The sequence below is a fragment of the Anastrepha obliqua genome, chromosome 1 (genome assembly GCF_027943255.1).
Source record: "Anastrepha obliqua isolate idAnaObli1 chromosome 1, idAnaObli1_1.0, whole genome shotgun sequence".
Classification (NCBI taxonomy): domain Eukaryota; kingdom Metazoa; phylum Arthropoda; class Insecta; order Diptera; family Tephritidae; genus Anastrepha; species Anastrepha obliqua.
This window is the reverse complement of record NC_072892.1, coordinates 167,288,957-167,310,981: the sequence shown is the minus strand read 5'-3', so window position 1 is coordinate 167,310,981 and position 22,025 is coordinate 167,288,957. Positions and strand designations below refer to the sequence as shown.

The 22,025-nt window shown below is 35.2% G+C and overlaps 2 protein-coding genes and 1 pseudogene across 2 annotated transcripts; 2 read left to right on the top strand and 1 right to left on the bottom strand.

Moving 5' to 3' along the window:
• Positions 1-660: 660 nt before the first annotated feature.
• Positions 661-5,907, top strand: LOC129240314 (serine protease easter-like; annotated as a pseudogene).
• An 11,381-nt stretch (positions 5,908-17,288) lies between these two features.
• LOC129240298 (39S ribosomal protein L9, mitochondrial) lies at positions 17,289-18,416 on the top strand. Its single transcript, XM_054876018.1, has 3 exons — positions 17,289-17,470; positions 17,538-17,864; positions 17,929-18,416. Exons 1-3 carry the CDS (start codon positions 17,399-17,401, stop codon positions 18,295-18,297), a joined length of 768 nt encoding a protein of 255 aa, XP_054731993.1. The 5' UTR covers positions 17,289-17,398; the 3' UTR covers positions 18,298-18,416.
• A 507-nt stretch (positions 18,417-18,923) lies between these two features.
• On the bottom strand, positions 18,924-20,814 carry LOC129240292 (39 kDa FK506-binding nuclear protein). Its single transcript, XM_054876006.1, has 5 exons — positions 20,660-20,814; positions 20,278-20,508; positions 19,968-20,207; positions 19,860-19,904; positions 18,924-19,800 (listed from the first exon to the last, which is right to left on the bottom strand). The coding sequence occupies exons 1-5, from the start codon at positions 20,667-20,669 to the stop codon at positions 19,205-19,207; spliced, it is 1,122 nt and encodes a 373-aa protein (XP_054731981.1). The 5' UTR covers positions 20,670-20,814; the 3' UTR covers positions 18,924-19,204.
• Positions 20,815-22,025: the final 1,211 nt, after the last annotated feature.

Sequence of the window (22,025 nt, the reverse complement as noted above, 5' to 3'; positions counted from 1 at the left end):
AAAATTCCTTTGCGAAAACTTGAATTAAATTTTTTTTTTTATAATACTTTTTCATAATTTATTTATTTATTATCATTTTTTCATTAAAAGTTTGACTGTCGTACCTTTATCGTCAGTGTAATTTTAATATTTTCTTTTTCTCTAACCGATCGAAGTCGGCTCATCTAGTGGTACGAGTAATTTGTAAAAAAAAAAAAAAATATGTAAATACGTGTGGATGCATTTTTAATTTTTTTCCTATTTTTCAGAAGTCAACCATCCTCGTGCTTTGACGGCAACACCTAACTTTGGACATTGCAAAACGCCGCATGGTTTGCCAGGTTCCTGTATAATTTTGCAAAATTGTAAAAAGCTTTACAAATTGCTATTAATCAAACCAATAAGTCATGTGAACAAATTTTATTTGAGTCAGAGCCAATGCGGTTATTGGAATGGGAAGATTCTGGTGAGTTTACTATTTCAAATTATTTACGAAAATCAAAAAAAAAAAAAATTAATCTAATACTATCGAACCGCCTCCGTTAAAGCGATCTTTATTTCCAAATAAAATTATGAATTTAGCTTAAAATAAATATTAAGACGTTTTTGTATGCAAATGCATGCTTTCTTTCTCATTTTCAGATATGCTGCCCAATTCAAAATGCTACACCTCCAATACAGCCTAAAATTGATCTTAAACCCATACAATCACGTAAAGCTACTAAAAAAGCAATATTACTGAAAAACTCTCCCACTGAGTCTATAAATATGCGCAAAGTGCCACTTCCCGGCCAATGTGGGCAAATGACAACCAGTCGTATTTATGGTGGTAACGCCACAAAGATCGATGAATATCCCTGGATGGCCTTAATAGGATACAAAAAACGTAAGTTGCATAAAGCAGAGAAAAATTATATAGAAAAGTAACAGAAAGTCAAGAGATGTTGAAGAAATTTCCGAACTGAGACGAAGTACACGTATAGGGTCATATTGTTGTTTTACAAACACTTATGTACATAAACGAACGAACATATACTGATTTCCCCTCTATAGCAGCATAGCAGTAAAATTGCAATAGAGCGTCAAAGACGCCCCACGCTCTCAGCTAACAATTGTACCTGTTTTTTTTGTTTTTGTAAGAGACTGGTTTCTGATGCATTTTTGTGCGCTGAACACGATGCTGGTGTCCAAAAGAGCACATCGTATTAAGGTTTTCGGAAAAGTAGGGATAAACACAAATAAAAACGTGACCTTCGGTTTTATTACTTGTACTTTTCTCAAAAACCTGACGTGCAAGGTATTTTACACCACGAATTTTTGCCAGAAGGTCAGACAGTTAATAAGGACTATTATTTGGGCGTTATGAGGCGTTTACGTGAAGCAATTCGCCAGAAAAGAAAGTATTTGTGGGAAAACAACTCGTGGATTTTTGCAGCTTGAGAACCGTCGCAGGATGCCATCATTATCCACGATTTTTTGAGCAAGAACAAAACGAATAGCATCCAACAGCCATCGAATTCACCTGATATGGCTCCTTGCGTTTTTTCTGTTTGATCGAGCGTTGTGGCTGCCAAAAGAGAGTAATGGAAAAATTGAAGACGGCTCGGATGGCTATACCGAAAATAGAGTTCCAGAAATGTTTCTAGAGCTGGTAGAAATGCGTTGCAGTTGTGGGGTAGTACAATACTTTGAGGGCGATAATATCACTTTTGAGGGATAAACTTGAATTTAGAATTTTCGGAATATAATCCGGGTACTTTTTTGATCAAGGTGGTTTTTCAATAATTAGTCTTCACTACAGTAATAGCCATAAATTTTACATCGAGCAAAAATGTATCATACTATGATAAGATACGGTAGAAGGCCGCCAAAAACAGGCAAACAAAACCACTAAAAGCAATGTCTTTTGTTTTTGTTTCGGTCCAAATCGTGAGTGTCAAAATCTAAAATCAAAGATTGACAGTTTATAGTTAACAAATCAGCTGCTCTATTACCACCAAGGCGAATCTATTAACGGTGGTGTTGGGAAATCAGCTGATTTTTTTTTTGCTTTGGTTTCTTTCGCTGTGTCCATGTGACTGTCAGCACAGAATAAAACAAGGCGAATACATTTTTTGTTTTCTACTTTCCCAATACTTTGCTTTGATAATCAAACGTACAAAACATTGTTGTTGGTCTAGTACCATCATCTTTAATAAATGCGCCTTGATTACTACAGCCTATTGAATTTGCCTTGATTTTAACAGCACCAGCTCCAGCAATTAAAAAAAAAATACCAGTCTAACGGTTAGACGCGATAGAAGTGAAACCTTCCGTAAAACAAACTGAGAGAGAATGAGACGAAGGCAGCATTAGGAGCGGGATAATTATAGGTTCATTATAATATTGCTATAAAGTTCATATTTTATTTTCTTCATTTTATTATTATTCATCCTCAATGTTTTCAATTTCAACAAATGATACGAGTGGCTTATGATAGCTAAAATATGATACAAATGCTTTGGTTTCGATGTTGTCAACATGTCTTTGAAATACCGCGTCAATTGTTGTTTTTGATCGTGTTGTCGATTCAGTGCGATTGTTACACATTTTTAAATTGAATGTTGTATTGAGAAAGTCAATTGAAGGAACCGCTGTGTCCAATGCAAAATTTACGTTAAAATCGCCACTTAAAATCATTGGAACTTTATCGTAATCTTTTCTAAGTATCCGCGATACTTCTGGTGTATACTTTATTAAATTTTCGTGAATAAATTCCGTGATGCTATTTATTGATTGATTCGGTGAAATATAAATTGCCACAATTAAAACTGTTTTTCCATTGCTCAATCTGGTTTTTAGTTTTATTTTTTTTTTGTATTTTTTTCTGTCGATATTCACGACACTTTTCTGCATTATTTTTCGGCATAATTGCGGTAAATATTTAAAAATGAAAATATTTACGAATATAAAAATACGGACGCAATACAGCACACGCGGTTGCTATTATGAGCGTCGTAACGCGTATATTACACAGACGTACTAACATACACACAAACATTCGTAGGACGCTTGGTCTAAGCAAGTATTAGGTAGTGTAGTGTAGGTATACATAATGCCTTCTCGTTCACCGTGGCTCCGTAATACGCAGGCGCGCACACATACGTACTAGCATACATACAAACATACATACGTATGACGCTTGAACTAAACACCAAAGCAAGTAATAGGCAGTGTAGTATACATACAACAATACTCACTATACTTGCGTGGCTCAGCAGTTCGCAGCCACACACATATACAGTGGCTCACAGCTTATTTCGTGTGCCCGTTTATCAGAATAAAAGAGTTTAATATTTTTGTATAAACTTTAAACTATAAACAAAGATAAATTATTTCTTGTTACAAACATAAATAAATAAACTTAAATCATTTCTTCTTAAGTAATATATTTACAGCAAAATCAAAATTATAAGTAAGTCCACGTCACACCTTATTTCGTGTGCTTAACCAAACTAGAAAAAACATAACTTTTTTTTTTTTAATTTATTAAGTTTTTACTAATCTAATATTTTATAGGGTAGCCTTTTTGTTTTCATACAGCTTTTAATCGGGATTGCATGGAGCTAACAAGTTTTCCAGTGTATTCAGGAGATATTTTCTCCCACTCCACTTGCAATGCTGTTTTTAGATCTTGTTTGTTGCTTATGTTATGTTTTCTAATTTTTTGATCCAGAATATTCCATAAATTCTCAATTACATTGAGATCAGGTGATTGTGCTGGGGTTTTTACCACATGAGGGCAATTCCATATAAGCCACCGTTGCACTAATTCCGACTTATGCTTCGGATCATTGTCCTGACAGAACCTGAACCTGTTCCGAATGCCTAATTTTTCAGCACTTTGTAGTAAATTATTTTTTAATAAATTCAAATAAACTGTTTTATCCATAATTTCGTCGATAAAAACCAAGTTTCCGACACCAGCTGTTGACATGCAGCCCCAAACCATTACATCGCCCCCACCGTGTTTTACTGTACCACGCAGATTCTTCGGGTCCAGCTCCGCGTTGGGCTTACGCCAAACGAAATACTTTCCATTGGAACCAAAGAGGTTCAATTTGCTTTCGTAGGCGAAAATAATGTCATTCCAAAATGTTTGGTCTTTATTACCATGGTTTTCTGCAAACTCCACCCTTAACCTTTTGTTACGCTCATTAACAAACGGTTTGTTTCGAGCTGTACGCCAATGGAAATAAGCTTTGCGCAGAATTCTTCTTATTGTTTCAGGATTACATGACTTATTAAGTACTTTTTCAACCTCTTTTGTCAAAGCTGGCGCACTAATTCGTGGGTCTTTTTTAATTTTTCTTAATATCGACCTTTCATCAGCTTCTGTAAACATTTTGTTTGGAGCTTGGCGGCCTTTGTCAACCACTCTTTTTTCACGAGAAAAGCATTGAATAATGTACTGTACTGTGGAAGTACTTAAATTTACAATTTCAGCAATTTTTTTCTGCGACTTTCCATTTTTGTAATGCGTAATCACTAATTCGCGCCTTTCAATCGACGTACGACGACCCATCACGGTATTTTTAAATTAAGCTGGACAACCAACTACTTTCAATGTGTAAACTAAATGAGGATATAATCTAATATACTATGCAAAACAAATTACCTATAATTGCTAACCGGTTTACTCGCGCCGATAACGGTAAAAGTGAACACACGAAATAAGCTGTGACGTCAATTTACCTAGTATTCTGTTTTTGTTGTAAATATTCTACTAAAGCAGAAAAAATTTGAATGCATTTATACATGTTTGTAATTAGAAATAATTTATCTTTGATTGTGCATTTAAATTTTTTTTAAAGTAAATCAAATAAAAATTATTTTGCAATTCTTTAGTTTAACATACAGCCACACGAAGCTGTGAGCCACTGTACGTATATCAACATACATATAACGCTTCGTAGCCAAGAGTGTCGCTTTTTCGTTTCATCGAGTCTCAAATCACTCCCAACGATTCTAAAGAAGTTTTCACTTGAAAAACACTTAAAATAAACAAATATTTCTCTTTTATTGTATTTTTCAAGCTTTCTTACTATTTTACCCCATCTTTCAATTTAACCACTTTCAATCTTTCCAGAACTCGGTCAATCTGGATATCACTGCGGTGGTTCGCTGATCAATGCCCGTTACGTCGTAACTGCTTCGCATTGCGTCAACGGTAGAGCTTTGCCTACTGACTGGAAGATATCCACTGTACGTTTGGGAGAATGGGACACAACAACAAATCCCGATTGTGAAATTGATTCGACTGGTGCGAAAGATTGCGCACCACCTCACATTGACGTGCCCGTTGAACTTGCCATACCACATCCCAAATATGATCCGCTTTCAATAAATCAAATTAACGACATAGCGTTGCTGCGTTTGAAAGAGAAAGTAATTTTCACAGACTTTGTACGACCGATTTGCCTACCATTGAATAGCAATTTACATGGCGCTAGTTTCGACGATACCATCTTGGACGTCGCGGGCTGGGGCAAAACAGAGTCACAAACCAACAGTAATATTAAATTGAAAGCTGAACTCGATGTTGTGCCGTTAAAGGATTGCCGAAATGTCTATCGACCGCAAGGCATTTTGCTGAAAGACACACAAATGTGCGCTGGTGGTAAACGAGGAGTAGATTCGTGCCGAGGTGATTCGGGTGGACCACTCATCGGACTGGGCACGACAAGCAAGGGACACACTTATTTCTTTTTGATTGGAATCGTTTCCTTTGGACCAGCTACATGCGGCATGGAAGGTTGGCCAGGTGTTTACACCAGAGTAAGCAACTTTGTGGACTGGATACAGGCGACAATTCGAACTTAAGTTTGTGTGACTAGTAAATAAGTGATTTAGTAAATTTATATAATATTGGCAACTTATGTGTGTGTGCGTATGGATGTGATATTGACACCCTGTAGGAATGTACTAGTTGAAGGCTACCTCAAAACTAGTAATTGACCAAGGCGAATTGATTACTGAAGGTGGCGCCTTCCCAAAACAGTTACTTAGTTTTGCGCGATTTTAACAAGTCTGACGTCAGGTCCCTTTCGAATACAACACAACCAAAAGAAGTAGAAATGAAATGTTTGTGAAAATTTAGTGAATAGCTGGTAAAATGGCGATTGGTGAGATTAGAATTAAACGAGGTGCCACCTGTTAAAGAAATTTTGAAAGCACAAATTAATGTAATACTTCCAAATGCAGGTTTTTACGTGGCACGTGTTGAAGACGCCGTGGCAAGAAAGTGTGTGCATGTGTGCCTTTAACTTCTTCCTCTTCACATACAAGTAATTCAACTTCATTTGGCTTGTTTATTCGTGAAGCCTGACAACGCAGCGAATTCGGAAGACGCTACCTTGTATTCTACCATCCTTGGTAACGGACGCAGGCCTAACTACTCAGGCCAAATACCTTTTTCCATAAAATCAACTGGTATTTTTAGCATGAGGATGTCCTATGGGATGCCAGTTGTTAGATTTCGATCAGAAATATACCAGTCTCATACTAGTACAAAATTGAAAAAAAAATCGTATTACAATTATAGAACAAAATCACTAAATTGAAATTAAAAACGGGAATTGAAAAGTAAAATAAATACATAAATACACAATTAAAATCTTTCTAATAAGGATAATTTAAAAAGTCATACATTTTTATTTAGCAGACTTAGATTTGCTAATAATATTAGCCTCATCTTTTCTTAGTTTTGATAGAAAAGAAAAATAAATACATAAATATTAGTTTAGGGAAAAATAAATCTATTATTTTTGCGCAAATGGTTTAGAACTATTTTACGGTCGATCTTCAGCTCCTGGGCGATACCACGACTATTAATACGCTGGTCAACTTCGATTATTTCTGTGATTGTATCGAGATTTTTTACATTTTCGACGTTCTCTTTAACATCCGCCTGAACAGAATCGACGAACCCAAAATTGTACGCAATTAGCTGTTACATTCAGAAATTCAGCGGCCTGGCTTGCATTTTCGCCTTTATTAAAGAAAAACTGTAAATATCTCTTTGTTGACTTCCAGCGTTAACACCCTGTAACTCACACAACTGAATGGAACAAACAAAACACAGAAACGAATTTTTTAAGTGTGAAATGTCACCTTGGCAAACGAGCATAAATTGTTTGATCCAAGCCGCATTCATTGAAGGTGGTGGCACTAGACCAACAACACTGTTCCGTACGTTTGATTGTAAAAGCAAAGTATTGAGACATTAGCAAACAAATAATGAATTCGGCTCAACAACTCAGCTGATTTACCAACACCACCTTTAATAGATTCGCCTTGGTTTCATCGATTTACAAAATTCTTTTTCCTCAAACTAATATTTCAAAATTGGTATCGCTCCAAAGATTAATTGAAAGCATTTTTCAAGTAAAATAAATAAAATTTTATCAAATTTTAAATAAAATTTATTAAATTTGATTTTGTTGGCGAAGCGAATATGTACGCGCTTTAATGGTTCACAGCACACCAAAAAAAAAATCAAATAAAATGTTGAATTCAAGTAAAACAGGCATGAATAAATCACTTTGCAATCGGTGCAAGTCTGGTCTTTTTCGGACTAGTCCGAATCCATTCAAGAAATTCTACTTGTAAACCAATATTTTAAAAAATTAATTTAATTAAAAGTTTTAATTCAAATAAAACTTGCATGAATACATCACTTTGCAATCGGTACAAGTCTGGTCCTTTTCGGACTAGTTCAATTTCATTCGGGAAATTCCACTTGTAAACCATTATTTTTTCTGGCCAGTTTCGTGTTTCACTACAGGGTACCAGTCCAACGACTTTTAGTTCGTTTAGCGATTTTTGCGAAAATTCCAGCACAGGTAGCGGGATTTATTTTCTCTTTAATTATTTAGGACAAACGCTACCCATCTTTCGTGCTACTCGTCCCTTTGTAATAAAGAATTTAGCAGAACTATAAAATAATGCTTTGTGCGTGAAATAGAGGTATTTGCTAATCCATTACTTTTTTTTAATTTGTTAATGACGACGCCAAATAGTTTGAGCACATTAATCATGTTTCCTGTAGCGTGAAGGTGAGCCTTTCTGACTACTTAGATTTTTATATTTATTGCTTTTCAAAGACTGCATTGTTAAGTTTGTATGTATGTATGTATATATGAATGTATGTAGGCATTTCTAAGTTTAGGTAGTTACTAAGTGTATATTATTTATTTTCTCAGTAATTAAGTTCGTAAGATATACATGTATCATACATGAGTATGTGTGTATGTATCTACTCAAATGTGCCTGTAATACCAAAGGTGTAAATAAAAATATTCTGTTGAGTTAAATTACACGTTTCGAAAGAAGCATTGCATTTTTATGTTCCTCAAATTTATACTAATGATTTCAATTTTTTACTGCTACTGAAAATATAAAATAATCATTTTTATGTGTTTATGCGGCCGCCGTAACCGAATGGGTTCATGCGTGACTACCATTTGGGAGTACTTTTTTTTTCGAAGGAGGAATCTTTCATAGATACCGTCAGCATAGACGGCATGCTCGATTCATGCTGAACGCTAAAGGTGCACCTCATTCGGGACCACGCACAGCCAGTATTGCTACTAAACTGGACTTGCGAAACAGTACACCTACGTACTAAACCCTAACTCCGACCTCTATAGCTTTAATTTGCCGCCGTTTAAGCATTGCATCGCAGGGCCAAGTTGGCCAGTATGGTTCTTCATATTTGTTTCTTTCTTTGTCTACCCTTCATTAATGGCTTTTCTTCTTTGTTTATTGCGTTCCCATTCCTCTTTCCGCAGTTCCTGTAGCGCCTTTGCGGATCATTCTCTCATCTTGGCCCACACCAACTTCGATTGCAGCATGTGATTTACAATGTTGCCTGGGGTTATTCTTTCCTCTATCAATTCTTCAATGGACATTCTTTCAGATGTGTATCTCGGGCAGGAGAAGAAGACATGTTCCGCGTTCTCACTACCGTTGCCGCAGAACGAGCAGTCTGCTGCGTCCTCGTGACGGAGTCTTTGAAGATACTATAGCATCCATGTCCCGTCAAGAACTGTGTCAGGTAGTAATCCGTGTCACCATGTCCCCTCTCAACCCCAGCCTGTGCGCCCCTGATAAGCTTGTGCGTCCACCTCCCTTTGTCGCTAGGTCCCAGCGATTTTGCCACTCAATTATGCTAACCCGTCTTTTTTCCTTACGCTGGGAATACGTGGGTTCGTATCTTCGTGCACGAAACAGCAAAATGATAGAAAAAGTTGTTTCTAATAGCGGTCGCCTCTCGGCAGGCAATGGCAAACCTACGAGTGTATGGTATTTTTGCCATGAAATAGTCCCTCATAAAAAACCTCTGTCGTTCGGAGTCGGCTTAAAACTGTACGTCCCTCCGTCAACATCAAGACCCATACCACAAATAGGAGTAGAAGCTCGGCCTAAAAGAAGTGTGCGCGCCAATTATTTACTTATTTTTAATGGGATTCGGTACAGATGCATAACATATCAATGCCTTGATATGAAAAGTGGACGGTATTGATAAAGAAGGCGTAGCACCTCTCATACAAACCAATTTTAAAATATTATATGATTTCGAAACCATTCAATAGCAATGGCTTGATGCTGCCAAAAAGTGATCGGGAATTGGTAAAGGGAGCACAACAAAATAAAAGTAAGTACAGGTAACCCTCATATAACGCGGTACTTCTATAGCGCGGTTTCGCTACAACGCAGTTCACAAAATGAGAAAAATTTCCTTTTCAAATTAACGGCAAAGTTACAAACGAAATTTTTTTCTAACATTTATACACGCTTTTTTATTTATAAAAGGAGGATTTTCCAAAATTAAATTTTGAAAGAGTTTTTGGATTTTTATATTTGTCTCGTCATTCACAGTAAAGAAGTCGTCAGAATTACACCACCAACTTTTAAAGTATTTAAATAATTTTGTTAAAAAGTTTTCAGAAAAATATATTCAAAAACTTTTAAAGTTGAAGAATTACTATGCTTGTATTTTTTGTCTTACAAGTTTATTTTGTGAAAATCATCGTGAATACATTTCATAATCAGTAAGTTTCTTTTAATTTTTGTTATAAAGGATTTTCTTATAAGAGGTCTTATTTTGATATTCAAAGAAAAATGTTATTTTTTAATATAAATGATCGGATGTTTATTTCATTATAAAGAGGAAGGTGTGCCGTTAATAGTGGAGAATAACATCAGGCAAATGACCACCACGGCCAAGCTTACAGGACAATACCCTTTTCATGAAATTTTCCATAACCGAATTGCGAAGTGGCTGCCCTAAGTCCTCGATAGCCTTACGATTTCTATCTTTGAGGTCTTGAATCGACCTCGGCTGTTGTGATCGCCTCTTCAAGAGATAACACGGTCCGGAAACTTTTCCCGTAAAAGATCAATGGTTTCGTTGCTTGTGTGGCACGTACCGCGATCTTGTTGAAAATAAACGTGTTCCAGATTAATACCATCCAATTCCGGTAATGAAAAATCATTCATCATCTCTCGATAGCGCAATCCATTCACCTGTAACACTTGTTATTGGAAACCCCTTTATTATTAAACAGTGTATTAAGTTTGCGTTTGCACACATATCCAAAATATTATATATAATAAATTTCGCGAATATATAATAACGATGGCATAACATGTTTGAACAATTAAGATGCGAGTGCGTGGAGGAGTAAGGTGTTGCGTGACTATCCCAGGTTAATCTTTGATTGACAATAATTCACAGATTTTTAGCCTTTTGGAAAAGTTGAAGTGTCGTGGGGCTCTCCGGAGATTTTTTTAGAAAAGAGGCAATTAACTGCGTAAAAGTAGGGAAAAGCGCAAAAAATTTGTCGAGTTTTGCAAATAAGATACTGTCAAGTAGGGAAAGAGTAAAGGGTAAAAGTCACTTTTTCTTCGTCAATAGCCACACGAATATCACCGATAACGTCAATCAGTGCAGTTATACAGTTATGCCCGTTTTCGAAAACCGGACTTCCGTTTGTGTAAAAGAGAGTTCCTAGAAAGAAAAGCGCTCAACTCTCTATGTATGACTATTTAGAGTACCTTTGAAAGATAGGGTAAAATTGCGATTGGTTTGAGTTCACCGTCGGCTTTAGGTATGGGCAAAATTTTAGCCGCTTTTCCAACATTTTGCAAAAACGGTCATTGTTAGTATCGTGTTAAAACAGTGAGTAATATATGTATGGAAGCAAAATCGGCAGCTTTGAGAGGAACCAAAAGAGCTTTTAGTATACCATCTAACCCAGTGGCATTTGAAATGATAGTGAGAAAACATTCAAGGACGTCGGACTGATCAATACACGAAAAGCCAAATTTTACATCCTTTGGTAGAGGGCTAGAAAAATGGATGTTAGTGTTCGTGATTCGAGGTGCCGAAATGTTTGCAAATCTTTCATTTATAGAGTCAAAATCTACCAAGCTTTGACAATTTTTCACTTTACTTTTAACAAACCAATGGATTTCACTTTTTGCCAAGTTTGTTTGCGGCAGTTTGTTTGTTTATGCAACCGTTACTTATGTTGTATGTCCAGATCACTTTATCGATGATTTTTTGGAAGAGTTCATAGTTTGTTACGAAATGCGTTGTCTCCGGAGCATAAGGAGCTCAGAGTATGTCATGGCTCCCCTAAGTTTTATGTCCTTGTTTGAGGGGTATTACGAGATTGAGTAAGTGGTATGAATGCGGCTTGGTTTCGTGTTGGTGAAGCAACATTAGCTAAGTGCTTGAACAGTATTTTAAATTTTGCGGCAAACAATAATGATCCCGAAGATCCGTTGGCGGTTTTAAAAGAAAAATGGGAAGGTGAACTTCGCACCTTGATGAGCAACACCGTCGATCTCTTTAGCAGTTTAAGTCCTGAGGTTCGTTCGTGTTCGCAGATATGCTCAACGATCATCAACAAGAGGACGAATCCGATGATGAGCAACTGGAGAAAATAAAGCCGACTGAAGCAGTTGAAATTTTCATCAAGGCGTTAATATGGGCTGGTCATGAAGACGTCGATCAAAATGATATAAGTGTGCTAAGACGTTTAAGAGAGAAAGCTGTGCTTCAAGTTTTAGAAAAACCGAAGATACAAAATAAGATGACTGATTTTTTTTTAAATAAAACTGACTTAATTTTCAATTAATATGTAACGAAAATAAGAATAAAATGTGAATTTAAATGAAAAAAATATATATTTACTTAGTCTTTTTGGGCATTCCAAAACGTGAACACTTTTGTTAACGTGAGCTGCCTTGGTTTGAATTAGTTCACGTTATCGAGAGTGCACTGTATATATGCATATTTTAAAACAAAAAAAATATATATGTATATATTTCAAATTAAAAAAGCGCCTTTTTGTAAAAAACTTCTTTTTCTAACATGATTTTTTACTCCAAATGTTCACTTTTTTTGAAAATATTATTTTATCACGATTTTTTAGTTCAAATTCTCACTATTTTTTAAATAATGATTTATCGAAGGCCAAAGGATAATTTAACTCTTTGAAAAACTACAAATGTTCTATCGAACCTCATTGTGGGTTGACTGGGTTTTTCGGTTTCGCTTTATTCTCTTCGCATTATCGTTCCTTTGACAATTCGTCCCGCACATTTATTTTGCACGGTATTACAAACGTTTTGAAGAGCATTTGTAATAATAGAATTTTAATACAGTTCGTGGTATTATCGAGTAAAAATAGCTTTAAATCAAATCTTGAATTAATAAAGAATGTTTATAAGTGAATATTGTTACTTTTATGTGTTTGTATTTAAGTAAAATAAGCGTCTGTAATAGGGCATTTTTTCAAGCTAATGCAAAAATTTAGCATTTTTAACGTTAAATATTTCTATTAATTCTTGATGTAAATATATAAACAGTACTATAAATCCAAAGACTGATATAGTGACTACATTTGTGTGTTATAATTTTTAAATTCGATTAACTCACTTCGACATTATAAACTACTTTATTGTGGTAGCAATGCAAAGCCATCCCGTCTGACTAATAGAGCTGTCACAATGAGTCCTTTGTGTCCGTTACGGCAATGCATTTGACTGACGTGACTGGGATTCACAATAATGTATATTTGGCAATTTTTGGCACACTATAATTTCTTTATTAATGAAACTTGGTAAAGATGTTAGGGAGGTATTAAGGAACAATCTTTATAATTCCAAGTTATTTGGGAAATAATAATTTCGTATTTATTTGCCTTCAAGGTGTCCTCGGGAACTTCACTATAGTTAGGCACATTACACTATATATTTTTTAACACTTCACTAAAATTCACCAAATATACACTCACACGCGTGTTTTTACTTTTTTTTATACTTATATTCGAATTATTTTTATTAAAATAAAATGCAAATGCATTTGTCCATGCAGTCACTTTCCAATTTTAAACGCGAATAAGAAGAAGATTGGAATGACAACAGTATGGTGTTGCCGGATGCCTGCAAATGAAAACAAAAATGAAGTATTTGAGTTTTGTGTTAATGATGGGGCTCGGTGTTATTGTGCCTCCTTACTACACACACGCATATACCGTTTTAATCTTGGGTTCGATGGTTTTAACACGGAAAGGAGTTCTACGCAAAAATATTGTGGATTGCGTAGCTGGAGTTGGACTGATGAGGGTTAGTTTTTTGAAAGGAAACGAGTTTTTTAACAAAGCCAACTACGACCACCCTATTTGTGGAATTGGCTGTGCTTTCCTTTTCTACCACGATATATTTGCTTATAATGTCTAAGTGCGTGGACCGAATTTAAAAAATATAACACGGAAATGTAGTCACTATATCAGCCTTTTGATTTATATTACTTTTTATAAATTAAAATTAAGAATTAATAGCAATGTTTAACGTTAAAAATACTTCTTTTTTGCATTAGCTTGAAAAAATTCCCTATTACAGACGCTTATTTCACTTAAATACAAACACAGAAAAGTAACAAAATTACTTATAAACATTCTTTATTACATTAATATTCGATTTAAAGCTATTTTTACTAAATAATAGTCCAAATTCTATTAAAATTCTATTATTACAAATGTTCTTCTAACCGTTTGTAATACCGTGCAGAATAAATTTGAGGAGCGAACTGTCAAACGAACGATGAGAGAGAGAAGAACAAAGCGAAATAAGAAAAACCCAGTCAACCAAAAGGGAACAATTCTTTTATTATTATTTATAGGGGCGCTTTTTTGATTTCAAATATACATAATTATATATTACAAAAACGAATCTCTTCACAAGTATTGAAAATTTGGAATAAAAATCGCGCGATTTGTAGTCCAAATTTTTGCCTGCGGCGCTTTTTGATTTCAAATATACATATATATTACAAAAACAAATATTTTTACAAATACTGAAAATTTGGAATAAAAATAGCGCGATTTTTAGTCCAAATTTTAGCCTGCGGCGCTTTTCTGATTTCAAATATACATGTAGGTATATTACAAAAACAAATATTTTTATAAAAAAAAAAAATTATAAATAGTGAAATAATACAAAATCGGACAATTTTTGACCTAAATTGTCGCCATCGACACTCATTACTTTTACGATAAAACCACATTTTAATGATTCCAGGTCAAAATCCCGAAAACACATGCCCGAATGGACATTCACCCGAAACCCAATCACCCGAAAATAATTTACCCGAATAAATTTGCCCGAATACGAATACCCGAATCTTATTAATTTTCCCGAAAAATGCCCGAAAAATGCCCGAAAAAATAAAAATAAATTTTATATAAAAATGTTAATAAATAATTAAAATTCAAAATTTTGTAAACAAGTTTTAATTATATGGCATGGTGTGAAAGAAATTGAATTGTGTGAATTTAGGATATTTGAATGTTGTATGCTAAATTAGTTAAGTATTCCAAAATTTTGTTTTCTTCTTTATATCTTTGGTATTCTTCCGTTATTGTGCGTAATCGTTTTTGGAGTGATCTTCCGCGACTCGTTTTAAATTAACCTTCACTAATTCCGCTTTCGCTGTATCCTGATTGGGCGGATGTTCATGAGGAGATTTTTTAGGGCCTTTTAAAACTATTAACTCAGAAACTGTCTGCAATGTAATTGCCCGCGCTTTGCATTCTTTTCTTCGAACCAATTGACAGTCCCAATAGAATTGATTATTTTTCGACGGTTTGGATCTGACATAAATGTATCCTCCGATTATTAATTTTTTTCCGACAAGTTGTCCCACTTCCTCAATTTCTTCCATTTTTATGAATAATTAAGAACGAATGACTGACTGATGAATTTGACACAAGAATTTTGACAACATTTGTTATGAATAAATAAAGGAATAGCACTCTTTTGTTCTTTTCTTGCATGTACTTCAAGTGTGTACTAATTCTTAATTATTTTAAATTTTTTTTTCTTTTCGGGTAAAAGGATTCGGGCAAATGGGTTCGGGCGAAGACGTTCGGGCAAAAAAATTCGGGAAACTGTCAATTCGGGGAAATATACATTCGGGCGTGTGGATTCGGGCGGGTGTTTTCGGGCGTAAACGCATTTTAATAAGTGCTATGAAATATAAAACCTAATTTAAGTGCTTGCTGGGTTGACGACTGCTGTATACACTTCTCTTCAACTGTATTTCAGTACAAACTGCAAATGCGGTCGGAAAAAACCTAATTTTTAAACTTCTCCTGGGGGTTCCATAGGGACAGTAGGAGGTTGGGACTTTCACAGTTATAATGGTGTGATCTTGCTCTTTCTAATGGGCATGGTGGGTGGTGCCACGCCCCCTCCCTCTCCGCCCCCCATTCAAATATATCGTGGTAGTAAAGGAAAGTTTTACCGTGGAATTTTTGTGGAGAAAATTTGTTTATAAAAGGCAGTATGTAAAACTGATCGAAGCAATGCAATACACTTATAAACAGTAATTTTTGGCTTTTAATTACTTTATTATTTTTTGTGATACGCTTAATATCATTGTTTTTAAGTTTCGATGAGTTGCATGTTTTTGTTTTCAAAAATATTTCTCAATTTTAAATTACAGCAAAAAATACTGCAAGTTTACAATCAACCCTCCACTGAACACCTCTGCATATGGACTTCGTTTTTATTTCAGGTGTATGGCAACACCAACTTTTCGCTAAATTACAGAACTATAAAGCTAAATACACACCAGGCAACCGTTGAAGCAACGGTTGCAGCAACGTGTTGCCTTTGTTTAAGAAACACGTTGCGACCGTTGCTTCAATCTCAGTATTGTGTATAACTGTGGTGCAGGAAAGGTACAAGCGGAAGATACGTAAAATTAAATTTTTTAAATGATCGACGAAATGCGTAAAATTACTTCTCTTATTATAATTGACGAACTTTTGTACAAAAATGAGGAAGAAGAGATGCAACAAAAGAAGAGAAAAAAAATCTGGTCCAAAAATTGGCTTTTAAAAAAATCGAATTTTCGAACGAGAGGCTGCTGAAAGAACAAAAGGAAAATGAGCCAGCGGACTATAAAAATTACATGAGGATGGACGAAGCCCTGTTTAGAAAATTGTTGGACTTCGTAAAGGCCAAAATAATGAAACAAGATACCATAATGAGAGAGGCAATATCAGCAGAAATTAGACTGGCAATAACTTTGCGGTATCTTGCAACAGGAAACGCTTTTGCGGACTTGAAATTTTTATCAATTTTATTGTATTCATTTTTTAATTGTTCGTATGCTTTTTTTCTAAAATTTTTATTTTTATATTTTTCACTACTTATATCCCACAGCTCTCTAAAATTTTTATATTCGTTAATAAAATTAACATAATTTTCATTATTTTCAATTGCCATTTTTTCCTTTTTCACTTTATTTTACTCCGCACGAACCTTCTTCCTCGCTTGTTTTCAACGAACTGAACGAGTAAAAGCAGTAAACAATGATACACACGAAGCAACGGTTGCAGCAACCTATCCCAAAAATCAAATTTATTTGATATTTCAGGCAACGGTTGCAGCAACACGAAAATCAATTGGCAACACAGCTACACACGAGGCAACGGTTGCTTCAACATGGCCGTGTTGCTGCAACGGTTGCCTGGTGTGTATTTAGCTTAACATTTTAACCTTTTTTTCAAAGCAATAGACATTACACTAAATATTTCCCGTACCACAATGCAAGTATTGCCAGAGAATTTATGTTCTCTGGTATTGCCGTATATGTGCCGGTCATATACGAGTAATACACTCGTCAGTCGAGCTGATGAAATTTTTTACTGCCACTCAAAACTGTAAGTCTGGCATTCTCATTACATAAGAATTGTCACATTGATCAGCTGTTCGCCGGTTGTGCGATAATTCTCCACCATATTTTTACTTTGGTTAAGTTTGCTACTATAATTTTGTATTAAAGACTCGAGTAAAAATGTTGAAGACCTGGTGTTTCAATTCCATCAACTTACTCAAGAGTTCAGCGACATTGCAGCAGCAAGTGCGGGTGAGTGTCTTTGGCCATCTTTAATTTATGCCATTGCCTACGTACTTCAACGGCATTTGTTTTTCAGACCACCTTTGTGCTAAAGCGCAAATATGATCCGTTACTTCATAAAACTAACGCAAAACCTAAGAAATTGCGTGCAAAACATTTTATTTACGAGCTGGTGGAGGATACAAATGTTAAACGTCGACCAAATTTAGAGCTGGTGCTGAAAACCTATGTGGAAGGAGTCGGAGAAAAGGGCGATGTGGTCTCGGTGAGACCAAATTTTGCCTACAACAAACTATTATTGCCAGGCTTGGCCGTGTACAAAACAGAAGAGAATATAAAATTATATTCCAAAACGGAGGAAGATAAGCAAACAATAACCCACAGCTCAGCATTTGCACAGCGCGTATGTAACCGTATAAATTATTAAATGTCATATAGAAAAGCTATTTCATGCTTCCTAATTGCAGACGATCAACAACATTGAACGGTTTTCACTTGCCGTAGTGATGAATAAAGATCATCCGTGGGTTGTTGAGAAATGGCATATAAAAGCATCACTGCGCAAGGCAGGTATCCATTGCCCCGAAGAATGCATTACAATGCCCGATGCCGTAATCGAAGGACCAGATATGAATAAGGAGGGTAAGGTGTTTTATTGCACTATAACAGTGAATAATATGGAAAAGGCACGTCTGAGCTGTCGCATCCATCACTGGAGTACTGATCCCAGCGAACGGCTCCCGTATGTGCCGGAATATTGGAAACTGCCGACGGAACCTCTATTCGGCAGTGAAAACTCCAAAGCAGATAATGTGGCAAAAGTGGAAGAAAAGTAGACTTGAGATAGGGATATTTAATAAATGTTGAAATATTTTGTCTCTGGGTTCATTCGAGTATACATATATCGGAATGGAAATGAAGAGTAAAAATAGATTACAATATCAAAAAAACAAAATGCATTGAACTAATTATTTGTAGGATATAAACATAGCGCGTACAAGGTGACTCCAATGATGCGTTTTCAATTTCAGTTCTAAACAGTGAATTGCCAGTTGCGAAAAAACTGTTGACCGTTATTAATGTAGACATCCCTTCATATATTGGGCACTAATTTTTAATTGGTGGCCGCCATAACCGAATGGCTTAGTGCGTAACTATCATTCGGAGTGCGTAGGTTCGAATCTCTGTGAAACACAAAAATTTTTTTAATGGCCATCTCACCTCGACACGTAATGGCAAACCTCCAAGTGTATTTCTGCCATGAAAAAGCTTCTCATAAAAAAAGAAAAACTATCTACCGATCGGAAAAAGCTTGAAAGTGTAGGTCTCTGCATTTGTGGAACATCAAAGCGTGTGCAAGCGCCATTTAAAATTTTTTTTAATAAATACTACATAAAAGTGAGATATCTTTCAACCAAAATATAGGTGAATTCTCCTTTTCTAATAAACTCAAAACAACAAGTTTATTATTACAAAAAAGTACTTCGAATGTATTTAATAACTTGTTAAATTATGCATGAGCAGATAACAGAACAATTATCTAGGCACGTTTCCAGATGTTATAAAAAGTTTACGTTTTAGCTTGCCGTGCCGCACAATACCCTTACATTTATGCAATACTCATAAACAAGTGGTATTAAAATTAAATGAAGCTCACAACAACACATCGAAATATTTGAATGCGAACTACTGCAAACAGATAAATGCTTAATTATTAGAAACAAAATTAAGAATTATATATATCTAATGAACGCCTTTCAACTCCACCTCGAAGACGAGTGTGCTGTTTGGCGGAATTGTGGGTGGTGAACCACGTGCTCCGTATGCCATATGTGGTGGGCATAAAATGCGACGCTTGCCTCCAACCTTCATTCCTACTACACCAACATCCCAACCCTTAATGACTTCACCTCGTCCAAGCCCAAATTTGAATCCAGCACCGGTTTTCAAACTGTCGAATACTTTGTTATTGGACTTAAGACGACCTTCGTAGTATACCACTGCACGTTTGCCTTGTTTAGCTTCTTGCCCATTGCCTACACGTATATCCTCAATTTTGACACCTCCAGTGATTACGCGTTCGCCACCAGCTTTCGGTTGTTGTTGTTGCTGTTTTTGCGGCTGTTGCTCATTCTTATTAGGCTTCTTATCTTTTTTGCCTTTCTTGTTGGCTGCGCTTTCCTTTGCAATACCATTTTGTTGTTTCTGAGGCTTCTCCAACTTTGGCTGTTTTGCTTTCGGTTGCTGAACTTCCTCATCTTCACTCTCCTCTTCTTCTTCATCCTCATCATCATCATCGTCGCCATCGTCGTCGTCGTCGTCATCATCCTCATCATCATCTGTTTAATAGAGTTAAGAATTAACTAAAATTTAATTAATTAAGCGTAGTAATTTATACCTTCATCGTCATCATCTTCCCCGTCCGAGCCTTCCTCGACTTGATCTATTGTTAATAAGTATATTTAAAAACTAAATAATTTTCCAAAATTTTTTTTTTCAAGTTTACCTAAACCTTCGGCGTTGAAATCACTATCATCCTCATCGTCATCGTCTTCATCTTCCTCTGCATTGTTAATTTTTTGCTTCTTGCCATTGACCCCCTTTTTGGCATTTGCTTTCTTATTCAGAGCCTGGCGAAGATCTTGAATATCTTCTTCTTCTAACTCCGACTCATCTTCATCTTCTACGTCATCCATGAAATTGAATTTATCAATGAGGTAGCCAGTGAGACTCACATTACCACTGCCTGTATGCATATGTAAAAAGACATATTTTGAGAAAATTTCATAATTTAATGCTGCCTGCTCCCAACGTACCAATACACTGAAAGCAAATTTCATCCCCTTCGCCGAAATTAAGATCCAGCATGACTTGTTCGCAACTTCCTTTGCGCAACGTGCAAATCAAGAACTTTTGATTATCATGATTGATGAATATTTGGTTGGGCCCATCATCTGCCACATTGTCCGATTCCAATGACGCTAAGGAAATGTGGAACGGTTTGCTTGTTGTTTGCGTATATTTACGGTTGGGCTTCAAATTTAATCCTAGAATTGGGGTAAATAAACTTGTTTTAATATTGATATTCTCCAAAGATGGCGTTGGGCTCAACTGAACCGCGCTAAAAAAAAACACGTGGTAAAATTGCACTCACTCAATTTCCACACCCCACCTTCAAATTGATTAAAAGAAACTTACCCCAAAACATTTTGTTATTATTTAATGAAGTAACACTCTGCTAAATTAACTGTACTAAAAATTTTCAAGATTCACCAAAAATACTTTAACGATGCCGGTAACGAGGAGACAATAAAATTCCTTCGCAGATGAATGCCAAAGAAACGAACGCGAATATGTGCCGCGTGAAATTGACAGTGGAGAGACAGAGTTGCTTAGAAGATTGCACTTTGACCAGTTTTGACCAGAGAACGTAAATTCACTACAGAGTGACTCAATGTAAGTGTTCAAATTCAATAACAACAAAGAAATTATTGTATAAAATTGTAAAATATATTAAAATTACGAAAAAATCAAATGAAGAAGTAAAACAAAATAAGAAAATGTAGCAGCTTGAATAAATTTAAAAAGGAAAGGAAAACGTATATGAAATAAATTATATAGTAATGTGGTACATGTATTAATTTATAAAAAAATAGAATAAAATAAAATAAAGTAAAATTAAAAGAAAAACAAAAAAAAAATTAAAATTAAAAAACATCAATAAAAAAATATCAAAAAATCAATTGAAAAAAAAATTTAAAAAATAAATCAATTGAAATAAAACGAATAATAAAATAAAATAGGATATAATAAAATTAAATTAATTTAAAATTAGGCAATAATCAATATTTTGTACGACAAACTTCCTTACATATTGTTTTATTTGTACTTTTTTAGTTTTTTATTGACCTGAAGAATATATTATTGTATATATTTAAATCCTGGATTACATAAATTAACAATAAAATTAAAACTTCCTACTAAAAATATATTTCTCACAACTTTGCACCAACAAACAAGCGGCAAAAATTAGGCAGTGTTATTTCTCACTAGAAATTAGCTACCACAAGGAAAACCTCAGGAAAAATAGCCTAAATTGTATCTAAGATATATATAAAGTATAGCGCTCTCTCTCCTTTTCCTCTACGTTATATCCTTTTTCTCTCTCACGGAACGAAAATTCCCAAAACGTTGCATGGCCTTGAAATTTTTTTCTCCACTCTATCTCGTCCAACGACGCCTAAGAAGTTTCACTTAAAAAATAAAATAAACGCCAAAGAAGTACTTCCACGCTGATGGACGCAAAAGATATGTTGTATTTTATTGAAGTACTTCCGCCTGAAGGCTCAACAACCTTCTTCTCATCTCTGTAAAACAATAATAGCTTCTCTTCCCACAATTCCAAAAGAGATTCGACTGCTTCTGTGTAAAAGAGCCATTGCTTTTTTTGTTAAATGAATGCATTATTAATAATATGTAGGTATTTAACAAAAATTTTATTAGAATTTTGTCCACAAACCTGCTTTCTTTGCCGGCGACTGTTTTATTTAGGCTTTATTTTGAC